General features: G+C 47.5%; 1 protein-coding gene across 2 annotated transcripts; it reads left to right on the forward strand.

Annotated features, from left to right (window-relative positions):
- Positions 1–292: 292 nt before the first annotated feature.
- On the forward strand, positions 293–13,231 carry Slc30a10 (solute carrier family 30 member 10). 2 transcript variants are annotated; one of them, XM_075989406.1, is made up of 4 exons: positions 293–1,162; positions 1,845–1,922; positions 9,696–9,935; positions 11,604–13,231. In XM_075989406.1, exons 1-4 carry the CDS (start codon positions 547–549, stop codon positions 12,089–12,091), a joined length of 1,422 nt encoding a protein of 473 aa, XP_075845521.1. In that variant the 5' UTR covers positions 293–546; the 3' UTR covers positions 12,092–13,231. The 2 variants fall into 2 exon arrangements, with proteins under 2 accessions (XP_075845521.1, XP_075845522.1); XM_075989407.1 differs by having other exon boundaries at positions 538–971; positions 1,807–1,922.
- Positions 13,232–13,683: the final 452 nt, after the last annotated feature.

The raw sequence follows: 13,683 nt of genomic DNA on the forward strand, positions 1-13,683 counted from the left end.
ATACCGGTTAACCAAAGGAAAAGCAGGAAACGCCTTTAAGGGCAATTGGCCCCACCAGCTCATAAGGAATCTGCCCTGCAACTCGCGTCTGGGCACGTAAGCACGGGTGTGCAGTGATCACTCCCACTGCAGCCCAGGTCATTATCAGCGGCTTTCACAGATCTGTAGTAGCGCTGGGGTGGGGGTGGGGAGAGCTGGAGGAGCAGGGACCATCGGGTGCATCCCGCCTCTCTGAGAGGGTGGAGGTGGGGATCTAAGAAGATTGGCATCCCGATGAGCCCCTCCTCCCAGCAGCTCTCCTCTCCAGCCCAGTCCTAGAAGGAGACACAGGCCGGTGGCCACCTGCCAAGTCAGGCTTGGGCGGCAAGGGAGGAGGGGCAGGGCCCCGGGAGGTGGCCTTTGCGATACTGGGGCCACTCCTGCAAACTCTGGCCCTGCGGGAGTGAGCAGGCTGTACAAAAGGCCCCGGCGGGGCAAGGTGGGCCTGCGGCAGGAGGTGGGCTCCAGACCCCCCCCACCTGTTGCGGGGCGCGGTGGGCTGCAGAAATGGGCCGCTACTCCGGCAAGACTTGCCGGTTGCTTTTCATGTTGGTGCTCACCGTGGTCTTCTTCGTGGCCGAGCTGGTGTCGGGGTACCTGGGCAACTCCATCGCGCTGCTCTCGGACTCGTTCAACATGCTGTCTGACCTGATCTCGCTGTGCGTGGGCCTGGGCTCCGGCTACATCGCGCGGCGTGGTACCCGCAGCTCGGGAGCCACCTACGGCTATGCTCGGGCCGAGGTGGTGGGCGCGCTCAGCAACGCGGTCTTCCTCACCGCGCTCTGCTTCACCATCTTCGTGGAGGCCGTGCTACGCCTCGCGCGGCCCGAGCGCATCGACGACCCGGAGCTGGTGCTCATCGTGGGCGCCCTGGGGCTGGCAGTCAACGTGGTGGGGCTGCTCATCTTCCAGGACTGTGGCTCCTGTTTCGCGTGCTGCACCCGGCGGCGCCGGACCCGCCCTCCGCAGCCGCCACATCAGGGGGACCCTTGTGGTCCTTTGGGGAGTCCCCAAGGAGCTGTGGCAGCCACAGCCCCCGGCTCAGACGCAGTAGTGATTCTCCGGGGGGCCTCGGCCGGAAAAAAGCTGCAGGAGGGCGCGACCGTGTTCTCGAATGTAGCAGGTGCCTTTCAGTTGCATCCTTCCGTACTGGGACCGCTTTGTCCTTCCCCTTATCCCGCCCCCCCCCCCCATGCATCTGGTCCCTTTTTCTCATCCACTCCCTCCTTTTCCTTTTGTTTCCTGACTGACAACAACAAAAAAATCCTCTTCGCAGCCTATTTTGCCCCTCTTGTAACTTAACTTTCCTCCCTTCTTCTTTCTCCTCCCTTCCCTGCCTTCTCCCCCACTCCCACATTTCCCCCTTCCTCCTTTCCTCCTTGACCCCGCAGTCCTTATCCTCTCCTGTCTCATTGTGGCAGTATCGATCTTGGAAATCAATTCCTATTATTGGGCAATAGGGAGTACTGCCTAACCCTCCCCTCCCCTTCCCTGGTGCTGCTATCTGGACTTGTTTCCTCCCTTGACACATCAATGCCAGGGCTATCCTCTGCCCCTTGGGTATTGTGGGTTTGGGAATAGGTGTAGGCTTATACTTGCCCCGTTTAAATTTGAAAACTGTGTGTCCAAGGGTGGTCCGCAGGCTTCCTCTGGGTTGAAAAGCCCCTGTCTGGACTGAGTGTGGCAGAGGTGGGGACTCCCGTATACTAGGAGGTATTGAACGTAACAAAACTGCATTTTGAGTTCATTGGTTCTTTTTGTTTGTAGAACTTATACACAACACAAGGTTTCTTCTTTGAATGCAGGTGATTCCCTGAACACCCAGAATGAACCAGAAGAGACGACGAAAAAAGAGAAAAAATCTGAAGCCCTGAATATCAGAGGTAGGATTGTCTTTGGACTAGCTTGGGACCCTTTCCCATAGTTCACAGGGCTGGGCTGCAGCTATGACTTCTGTCCGGCTTTCAGTAAGGCAATAGCGTGTTGGAGAATAGGTCAGTTACCTGCAGACTATGACCCTCTCCTCTTGCCTAATCATTGCATTGATGTTTGGGGGAAAACCTTAGCTGCTAATGATTTATCTTTGCTCTAATTAAGCCTCGCTCCAGCTGCCTGCTGCACAGGTCAGCGCCATGTTCTTCTGAGTCACACGTACGTGTCATGTTCTCCTGAGCTTCACGTATCAGCGTCATAACCTCCTGATTGCTACATATGTATCATGTTCTACTAATCTCCACATGTCAATCATGTTCTGCTGAGCTCCACAAATGAGTATTGCCTTCTACTGAGTACCAAATATGAGGGTTGTGTTCTCCTGACCTCCACATTATCAGTGAAATATTCTCCTTATCTTCACATGTAAATGCCATGTTCTTCTGAGCACACATATCAATGCCATGTTCTCTTGACCTCCACATACATATCATGTTCTTCTGATGTCCACACATCGGTCATATTCTCCTGACCACCACATTATCAGTGACATGTTCTCCTGATCTCCACATGTGAATGCCATTTTCTCCTGATCCCCACATATCAATACCATGTTCTCCTGACCTCTACACATGTGCCATGGTCTCCTCAAATCCACATATGTATCAAGTTCTCCTGGTCCCTATACCTCAATGTCATGCTCGGACCTCCTATATCAGTATACTCTCTCCTGATGTCCACATATGGACATATGAGTATCATGTTTGACTGATCTCCACACATCAATATCATGTTCTTCTGATCTCCATATGTGTATCATGTTCTTCTCATATCTACATGTGTATCATGTTCTCATAAACCCTTCACCCAGGGCCAGGTTGGTCTGAGCTGATCTCCACACACCAATGTCACATGACTGCTATACTTGATTTTCTACTTTCATGAATATTACTGACATACAATTCACCCTATTTATTTAAGAAGATTGTGTGTGTGTGTGTGTGTGTGTACCATTGAGCCATACCCAAAGCCCCATTGCAGCTTATTTTAACTGGCTATGATTTGTTTGTTTGGAGACAGGGTCCTCTTATATAGCCATGCTGGCCTGGGACTCACTATGTAGTGCAGGCCAACCTTGAACTTGTGACAGTCCTCCTCTCTTAGTCCCCTCCCAGCTGGAATTGCATATTTTCCACTATGCTTGGTGTTGACTGTGATCTTGCTAACGGTGGAAAAAAAGCAAACTGGCCCACTACCTAAGTCTCTGCCCTGTGTGACATTATCGGATGTCTTTATTGCCACAGTTCTTTATAGTAGAAATTTGCTGAGAAAGGGACCATATCCTGATTAAAACTCTCACTTCCAGGCTCAAAGTTGGGGGTCTGGTGAAACTATCATTCTCCCTACCCCATGTTCAAAGTCAGCAGTGTTGGGCATCACGAGGGAACTCTCTCCCTGGACCCTGCTGTAGCCAGCATCTTTCCTTTGTAACTTCTTAGATATTTTTCTAGTAGACTGATTTTAGCCTTAGTTCCCAATCTTTGTGAGTGTGTGTGTGTGTGTGTGTGTGTGTGTGTGTGTGTGTGTGTTTGTGTGAACAGTGTCTCTTAGTAGTCTAAGTTGGTCTTTACAGATGAGGAGACATAATCTAGAGAGTGTGGCAGCGTCCCCGAAGTCCCCTTGGCTAGTGGCAGAGTTGGGCTGTAGTCTCAGCTCTCTTTTCACACATAGTCTCTTCCCATAGTCACACACGCCTCTGGCCTCCGGAAAGCAATGGCTTGCTTCCCCAGTGGGCATATCCCACTTCTTGATTGATGACTGATGTAGCGGGGCCCAATTTACCATGGGCTATAAGAAGCCATGGGGAGAAAGGCTGTAAGCAGTGTTCCTCCATGGTCTCTGCATCAGCTCCTGCCTCCAGGTTCCTGCCATGCTTGAGTTCCTGCCTTGATTTCCCTTAGGGACAGACGAAGTTGCTTTTTGTCATGGTCTTTATCCCATCAATAGAAAGCAAACTAAGACACACGGCAAGCATTTTAATCAATAGACCACCACCTCAGTCCCACAAGCCATCTCTTCATTTTCACCACGGTTACTCTTATTGTAATGGGAATAAGAGATAAATTCATCTTTTGCCACAAAAGTGTAGGCACAACCCTTTTAAAGTTCTCTGTAGTGGCTGATATATCAGTGGCTGATATAATAAATCTTAATAATAGGGTCAAGCTTGCTGCATTAAAACACTGTCACAGCATGTCAGCAGCATCATAAACAGATGAATGGCTGTGTGGTATCACTTGAGAAGACATCTCCTTTGATGAGATATTTCCCATTTTCTCCAGAGATAAAGCTCCCATCTTTTCCTAGTGCCCTGTGATTGCGCGCATACACAGACAGCTTTGAAGGCTGCCTTCCATCCTGGATTTTAACTTGGGTCAAATCTACAGTATTGGTATATGCCAGTTTCAGGGGATAGTGGCAATTTTTATGGGAAGTCAGCATGCGAAGGCCACGCGCGGAGGTCTTCTGCCTTTGCAAAGTAACCCTGTAGGCACTGCAACTAATCAGGAGACAGGGGCATCCATGGAGATCTTTGTCTCTCAGGACACCTGGCAGGTTCATCTCTGGAAATCACAGCTATGCCAGCCAGCACTTCTTCCTAGACATTGCTTCTCTGCCTTCTCCCGACCCCACTGTCCCAGCCCTCTAGCCCCTCCTTCCCACATCCCAGCGCTGCTGCACAGGTGAGCAGGTAGACCCTCTGCTAGCTCCTAGTTTGGTGACGCTGGCTGATTATCCCCCTCCCCCAGCTGCCTGCAATGGCATCCATCTGCAGTGGTGCGGTGAGGGTCCCTCGCACACTTTGGTATGAGCAGAGGACTCCACAGTTGGTACCCATCATTACTTGTACTCCCATGAGATATTGTCACGTGTACCATGGGGACCAGTATCTGAGGAAAGGGAGATGGATCATCGGCCTTATCTCACATGAGACCCATCTTTAGTAGGCTTTGTGGCTCACAGAGATAGTATCAGGGTCTGAGGCTACCCGTCTCTTCCCTATAAGGCATCTTTCATTCAGGCCTCCCTGGAACCCTGCCTGAGTGGCAGTGTTCTCCTGGGGCTGCCAGCTACCGTCAGTCTCTTCCTCAGGGATCCCTCAGTGTTCTCATCACAAAGACCTCCTCCTTCCCCAAAAATGTCACTGACACACCCAGTTCAGAATCTGGCCTGTGTGCCTTCACTCAGTGGGTGACTGTGACAACAGCCAGCTACTACTTTTTTTTTTCAAAAAAGCTAGAAGAAAAGATTGAGTTTTTTTAAATCTTTTAACATAAAGAAAAGGAAAAGAAAGGTTCAAGGGGCTCGATATTTGACTTAATATTATATAGTGTGACCATGTGTCAGAATAGCACGGGGAGCTGGGCTCAGTGGCACATAACAGTCCCCTCAGCACCCCAGAGGCTGGGAGAGGAGAAATGTGAACTGGAGACCAGGCTGGACTAGATAGTGAGGCCCTGTCTCAAAACAGAAAAAGGACCAAAATAAACATTGCCCCCACCCGCAAAACAAGTTAAAACAATTCCCCAACGTATTCAATTTTTATTGATCAGTTACAATGAAAATCTCCCCTCCCATCTTGCCAGGGAGCTATGATTCTGTGATTCTTAAGATAATGGACACCCCTTCTTCACCCTTTCTTTGACTAGGAAATTCTGTGATTTTATATCTCAAGACATTAGCAGGTGGGGGTGTAGTTTTGTGGTAGGGCACTCACCTTGAGTGTTGTAGATCCTGAGTTCTAGTCCAGCACTGAAGATACACTCTATGTCTATATGGAGAGATGGGGGTGGGGTAACAGTTTCATCAATTGTGCTATATTATTGGTGGTGGACCTTGAACCTACAGCTTTGTGCACGCTAAACACACACACTACGCTTGTGATCTTCACCCCACCCACGGCTTTCTTTCCAGCTGAAGTTCATGATGGTTTGGGACCCTAAATTCTGCTTAGCAGAGTTTAATCATCCCACCTGAGGTTTCGGGAAGCGGAGCTTGTGTAGGACAGGATGCGATGGTCTTCTACCCCTCCTCCCCTAACATTCTGCTGCTGCTGTTCTCAAGAGAGTCACACTGTGGATCCAGGTTGGCCTTATAGCTAGCTGCCTCCTTAATCCTCCTGCATGCTGGGACCACAGTCCCCAGTCACTGCTCTGGCTGTCCCTCTAGCTGTGTGCCTCTAGGAAGTGAGGTGGGACCCCCCCCCCCATTAGATTTAAGTGAGGCTACGGGTCCTGAGATAGTAGGTTTTCCTATCTGGGCAGTAACATTTGGTACTATCAACCAAGAAAGCAAAGGCTTTCTTTGCGTGTGTCAGGGGAACAGGTGGGTAGGGCCACCCCTGGCAAGGTTCTGAATTTCTCTCCTGTGGCTGGGAACAGGACCAGGAGGATGGGAGACAGAGTGCTAGAAAGTGGGACTGTCTCATGTATATATCGAATCAGTGTCCTGTTGCTTTAAGTAACCACTCAGTAAAAGGCACAGGGACAACCCCATTGACCAGGGGTGTCACTCAGAGGCCAGGAAGTGTGAGCAGCTCCATTCAAACACCTTCCAGGCCAGATCATTCAGTCTCGTTCATGAGCGAGCAGTTAGCAATCTGAATCATTGTCAGTTCTACTGAGTGAACCCTTTGGATACCTGGGGTGGCCAAAGCAGACCTTCCTTAACTACATGTTTTCTTCTAGAACAATCTTTTGACAACTTCTATGTGCATTCAAATCACCCTGGCAGTCTTGTTCAAACACTCATTTGGATTTGACGGCTGTATGATCTTGGGAAAGTCACTTAGCCATCCAGTGCAATTTCCTCCTTTGTGGAGTGGAGAGGGAACGTCAGATGAACCTTGGAGGGCGGGGTTCCCCTCTGTCCTGCGTCGCCCTTTTCCTCTGGTTTCTGTTAGCACTGTCTCGCATACGGTTCATTCCCGTGCTGTGTGTTCTGCTGTTTCTATCTCTTCTAAGAGACTGCTTTCTTCAAGGTTAGCTCTTTCCGTCTCATGAGGACCGACTGCTGCTGGTGGATGGGTGGGTGTACTGGGTGGATTATAATTCCACCATGAGCTCTGCAACTTCACGCACCCTGACCAGGGTCCCCATCTAAACGCTCAAGCTTAGCAAGCAGTTCTCTTGGTGACTTCACTGTCTGGTTTTGCTCTCTGTACTTCTGAGCATATAGATCAGAAGTTCAATACTCTATTTTATTATTTTATTTTACACTCGGTCTTACTAGGTAACTCTGCCCGCCCTGTAGCTCACAGATATCTGTCTGCTTCTGCTTCCAAACTGCTGTAATTAAAGGCATGTTCCACCACACATTCTTTTACGGCCAAATACCCTGTGCCCAGCACCAGTTTGGCCTGGCATACCTCCTACTTCCAACACTGCTGGAATGTCACCCACTGCTTCTGTGAAGTATCAGATGGTGGGTGGCCTTTTGGATACTCCACCTTTATGACCTTGGCAGTTTCATTATCTTTTAAAAAAATTTTGTTTATTTATTTGTGTTTTTCTGAGACAGGGTCTTAGTATGTGGCCTTACAGAGAGGCCTGGAAGTCTCTTTGTGGGCTAGGCTGGCCTGAAAATCTCCATGTAGTCCAGGCTGACCCTGAACTGTCTAGCCTTCTGCCTCAGCCTTCTGGGTAGTTGGATTGTAGGTGGACATCATCATACCCAGTCACGGATACTCTTTTAAAAAATCATAGTTATTTATTGCATGGACAATAAATAAACATCAGGAGTCAGATCTCTCCTTTCTACCATGTGGGTCTTGGGGATTGAACTTCAGCTGTTAGGCTTGGCAGCCAGGGCCTCCGTCTCTGAACCATTGCCACGGTCTGTTGATGGGTGTCCTTAATGTGAACCCGGTGATTTGAGGCTATTGACTGGTGTGATTTTGTAGGGTGTGCTGGGTTGTGTGAATGACACCCCCTTTCTCAGCTCACGACAGGACCCTCGTGGGACCGAGACTCTAACGAGTTCTGCTGCTGCAGGTGCTCCGATTTCAAGGGTGCAATTCTGGGGTTCTTTTCAGGAACGCAAATTCTTTGTGTCTACAGTTTTAACCCCATTGACTAGATTTCCTGAATTCTATTTTAATGTGCATCACAGCCCAAACCTTCTTTGCTGAGGATTGCATCTGCCCTGCAATGAATTTGCTGAGACCTTTAGAACCCACACTTTTTTTTTCCCGCTTTGAGGCAGGACCAAGGCCTCTCCCCCTCCCCATATTTAGGCTGAGCAAGGTATTCTTCCAAAAAGAATGGGCTCCAAAAAGCCAGTTCAAGAACTAGGGATAAATCCTGGTCCCACTGCCAGTGGTCCCACAGACTGCCTAAGCCTCACAACCGTCACCCACGTTCAGAGGGTTTAGTTTGGTCCTATGCAGTAGAACCTACAGCTTTAACCCTTGTGTGTAGAGTTTTATTTTATGTAATTGTGACCAACGGCTTTTTATTCAGAGGAAACTTCTTCGGGCCACTAAGCAGCATGGAGATAATGATGGGCCAGTGAAAAGTAGACCAGGGGCTCCAGGAAAAGGGGAGTGAGTTGGAGTTGAGGGAAGCCAGAGACCCCAAAGAACCACTCTTGATGTGTCATGGTGCTGTCTGAAACTATACCCAAGGGACAGAATGATTACCCGGCATGGGTGAGACACTGGGTTCCATCCCCTGGCAACCATAAAAACAGCAATAAAAGATGATGGGGCCTCCATCACGTTGAGCGCATAAGGGATTCAGGAGGGGAGCCACACCTGACACCTGACTCATGGAGTATATAATAAAGACACAAACTTTGAAACCAGGCATGGTGACACATGCCTGCAGTCCCAGCACTGGGCTGCCAAAGCTGGAATATTTGGAGTTTGAGGCCAGCCTGGGCTACTCAGTGAGACTTTTTCTCGAATTAAAAAATGAAACAAAGGTTTAAAAGAATTTGATGTGCAGATGCTTGCTGAACAAGCACCGCATTGTTTGCTCAGCTCTGTTTCCCATCATAATGCCCTTTGGTGGGGGGTAATGGCGTGGCAGTATCGGCTGGTGACACTGGAGGTGACAGCTAGCCCAGGTTCTTCCTAGGCCATACCTCTTTCTGGGCTCTCTGGGTCCTGAAATTTCTTTTTTTTGTTGTTTAAATTGTTTTTAATTAAAAAATTGAAATATAATTATATCATTTACCTTTAAAAAACATTTTCATTAACATTTTCATGAGAGAGAGAGAGAGAGAGAGAGAGAGAGAGAGAGAGAGAGAGAGAGAGAGAGAGAATGAGAATGTGTGGGTATACATGTGGAAGGTAGAGGACAGAGGCCACCTTGCAGGAATGCCACATTGTTCTACACATGGTCCTGGCAACCAACCCCAGGTAGCAGGTGCTCCCCACTTGCTTGAACTATCACATGGCTCTGTCCTGAGATTTTGTTTTCTGAGTAGTTTCTATTGTATATTGTTTGTTTTAAGATCATCTTACTACGTAGCTTAGGCTGTCCTCCCCCTCAGCCTCCTAAATGCTGAGGTTACAGGTGTCTATCACACACTGGGCTTGTTGTTGTTGTTTTAAATTCCGACCTATTCAGCGCTCTAAGGTTTGTGAGCTGGGATCACTGATTGTCGTGTGGCTCCAACCCTCGGCTCTGGGACTTACTGGTCTGCTTCCTTCCTGACAGGTGTTCTTTTGCACGTGATGGGAGATGCCTTGGGGTCTGTGGTTGTGGTCATCACGGCGATCATATTCTATGTTCGTCCGCTGAGACCAGAAGACCCGTGTAACTGGGAATGCTACATTGACCCCAGTTTGACTATCATCATGGTCATTATTATTTTGTCGTCTGCTTTTCCTCTGATCAAGGAGACTGCTGTCATCCTGCTGCAGATGGTCCCCAAGGGACTTAACATGGAAGAGCTGAGTAAGTGGACTGCGTGTAGAGGGGGACCCTTGACACTTTAGCGTCGCTCAATCCAGAGGGTTAGGGTCCCAGAGCATTGCTTGATTGGTGTGTTCTGAAGCACATGATATCTCCGTGGGGTGGAGGCACGCTTCATGTGGCTTGCGGTCTGGATGATAATTCATAGCTTCAAGAACCAAAAGTTCTTTGTAGCACAATTCTCTCGCAAATTTTTGAGAATGTAAAGGTTGGGCAAAACGCACTGCTGGGGGGCTGGCGAGATGGCTTAGAGGTTAAGAGCATTGCCTGCTCTTCCAAAGGTCCTGAGTTCAATTCCCAGCAACCACATGGTGGCTTACAACCATCTTCTGGCTGCAGGCATATACACAGATAGAATATTGTATATATAATAAATAAATATTAAAAAAGGTGCACTGCTGGACTGTTTGACCTCACGACAAGGGTGTGCTATAACTCTATTAAGGTCACTCCATAAGACCTAGATCTTTTTACCTTTTAAAATTTATACCTTTATACCTTTTTGCCCCCTGAAAGATGAGTCATTCATGGTATAGATAATGCCTTCCAGTTGGTTGACATGCATGAACCAGAAAGTTATTCAGTGGCAGAGTACACTGTGAAAAGGCCGTATTAAAGGACCTTTCCTCAGTCTAGGGTGAAGCCTTCTCATTTGCTTTGCTCAGATGCCCACCTTGGTTATGTGCCTCAGAGGCTATAGATTTTATAGACTTTGAATATATGCCTAGAAGTAGCACTCTGGTAAGTGATTTTGATCCATGCCGCTAAACTAGCCCATCTGTCTGTCTGCCTGCCTGCCTGCCTGTCTGCTTATCTATCTGCCTGTCTGTAAGTCTACCATCTACCTCTCTCTATCATCTAGTCATCTATTGATCTATCCAATCATCCATCTATCTATCTTTCATCTACATATCAATTTATCAATCATCTATTAATCTCTGTATCTCTATGTATCTATTTATCATCTATCAATTACCTGCTTATCATCCATTTATCTGTAACCTATCTATCTATATCTATTTACCTGTTATCTGTCTATCTATCTATCTATCTATCTATCTATCTATCTATCTATCTATCTATCTATCTATCTTCTATCTCTACCATCTATCTATCTATCTATCTATCTATCTATCTATCTATCTATCTATCTATCTATCTATCTATCTATCTATCAATCATCTATCTATCTTCTATCTCTATCTATCTATCTATCTATCTATCTATCTATCTATCTATCTATCTATCTATCTATCATCTATCTATCTATCCATCTATCTATCTGAGATAGGGTCTCCCTATGTTGTCCTGACTGGCATGGAATTTACTATGTAGGCCAGGCTGCCTTGGAACAGACTGTGCACATGTAGTCCAGGCTGCTCTAGAACTTACTGAGACTGATCTTGAACTTGCAATCTTTTTGCCTCAGGCTTTTGAGTTACTTATAGGCTAACACTGCATGATGTCGGAAATCAGAGGTAAGGGTGATTATGAGAAAATCGACTCTTGAGGGCAGTTCTTGCTGTTGGCAAGTTCTTCTGTGTGTTGGTAAACACACAGTCTTGGTGAGCAAGATCGGGACCCTCCCATGATTCCAAGCTTCTGTTCCAGCACTCACTCTTGGCTGTTGTCTGCTCCTGTCTCTTGTAGTGAGCAAGCTCTCCAGTGTGCCTGGAATCAGCAGTGTGCACGAAGTGCATGTCTGGGAACTGATAAGTGGGAAGATCATTGCTACCCTGCACATCAAGTACCAGAAGGACACCGGGTACCAGGATGCCAGCAGAAAAATCCGAGAGATCTTCCACCATGCTGGAATCCACAGTGTGACCACCCAGTTTGAAGCAGTGGACTTGAAGGAAACCCTGGAGCAGAAGGACTTCTTGCTGAACTGCAGTGCCCCCTGCATCTACCAGAGCTGCGCTAAGAAGCTGTGCTGTCCCCCGGGGACACTGCCACTGGCTCTTGTCAATGGCTGTGCTGAGCAGAACGGTGGGCCCCCTCGAGAGACTTACCGAAGCATAAGCGATGCTCAGGAAGTGACCATTGATATGGTTTTGGATGGCTCTCCGAGGCAGCAGGGGAAGACTCTTAGCAAGGCTCAAGAGGGACAACATTGGGAAAACAGTACTCATTTTTAGTGGGTGCCCACACAAAATCAGACTGTCTGGACAAGCACTTTGGGTCACCAGCTCTGCTTGTGGAAAGAGCTTTGTGGGCGTGTACCCTGTCAGTAGGGGTCGGACGTTTGAGACGTGAGTGCGGCAAAGCCTTCTGTTTTTTATGTGGTGGCTCACCCCTTTACACCACCCTGCGCATCTCCTGCTTCCCTGTGACAATTTTAGTGTGGACGTGAGTTTCCTAAACCAAGCTTCCCTAGCCTATGTGTCAGGGAAGTCGAAGGCTGGGACTCAGGACTCAAAGTCAGTCTTGTGGTGTCGGGGCTTGGGCGTGCTAAGGAACTGCTCTGTTACGAGATGTGCCCGCTAGCCCTTGCTTTTAAACTGATCAGAACTTCTAGCTGACTCTCAGGTGAGCTCAAAGCTTCAGTGGGTAGGGAAAAAAATGAAAGCACATGAACTATGATTTCCTCTCTTCCCCTCAAAGATCGAAAGTCGGCGATTTGTAGCACTGCAGAAGTATATATTCCTAGGTCCATTCTTGGACCACGAGAAACAGATACCTAATAAATAAATGCAAAACACATAGTGATAGGGTGGACAAACAGGATGCCTCTCAACACATTAGAGGAGGTAGACTTTGCTGCAGTGGCGGGAAAAGTGGGTTTTGGACCATCTCTTTGTTCTGTGAGGTGTGAGGGGGCTAACGTCTACTTTCTGCTGGGAATGAAGCTGTAGCTGCGGTGTGTTGCAGGTGTTTAATAGTGTAAGACATTCTTTACACTCAGAAGTGAGGGAACAGGCTTCTACTTTCTGACTTACTATTTCTGAGAGTCTCCTGGTAGGATAGCTACCGCTTACTGTTCTGTTCTGACAATGGTTTTATGATCACATTGATCCATGTAGGGGGATGATGAATATTCTGGGGGACAGGAGAATACTCATTCCTGCTAAATAAACAAGCTATCCTGTCTCTGCTTTAATTAGGCATATTTAAAAGTATTTATTATAGTTGCCAACTAGTAACTGTATGGAAAAGTTGATATCCAACTAAGAAATGAAAAGTAATTTGATTGCTGATTTTTAATGTGTTTGGTGGCACTTAAAGTTTTATGTCTGTGACCCATGTTACCAAGTTCAAATAAATTGATGATGATCTGATTTAGACATATAGCTGAACTGTATTGGTAGGAGAAAGTGAAGAAATGTCTGTCACGTATTTTACACCTTGTTTGGGCATCCTCCTTTAACCAAAGCCTCATAGGTATGAGATGGGGATGTCTGACATAGGGAGCCCCTCTGTGTTGGACAAGTTTCAAGGTTGACGGAAAGTGATCTTGTCCTAGGCTATCAGCTTTGATCCTATGGAGAAACAACACAGGATTCATCAGAAGTGGTGGATGGTCACAGAAACGGCACCCACATTTTCCAGTACAAGCACCATATTAAAGAAAATGTCTTTTTTGGGCGTGGTGACACATGCCTGCAGCCCCAGCTACTCAGGCGGTTGAGGAAGGAAAATCACTTGAACCCAGGAGTTCAGGCAAAATAGTGAGAGTCGGTTTTTTGGTTTTGTTTGTTTTCTTAATTATTAGTCTTAAATTTGGAGGCTG

The sequence above is a fragment of the Microtus pennsylvanicus genome, chromosome 10, assembly GCF_037038515.1.
Source record: "Microtus pennsylvanicus isolate mMicPen1 chromosome 10, mMicPen1.hap1, whole genome shotgun sequence".
In the NCBI taxonomy this organism is placed as follows: Eukaryota; Metazoa; Chordata; class Mammalia; order Rodentia; family Cricetidae; genus Microtus; species Microtus pennsylvanicus.

Bases quoted from the DNA above. Each gene is read 5' to 3' on its own strand.
- Slc30a10 (XM_075989406.1), top strand. From the start codon at position 547: ATGGGCCGCTACTCCGGCAAGACTTGCCGGTTGCTTTTCATGTTGGTG. The intron at 1,163-1,844 runs GTGCCTTTCAGT...CTTTGAATGCAG, and splicing joins CGTGTTCTCGAATGTAGCAG to GTGATTCCCTGAACACCCAG. The intron at 9,936-11,603 runs GTAAGTGGACTG...TGTCTCTTGTAG, and splicing joins ACTTAACATGGAAGAGCTGA to TGAGCAAGCTCTCCAGTGTG.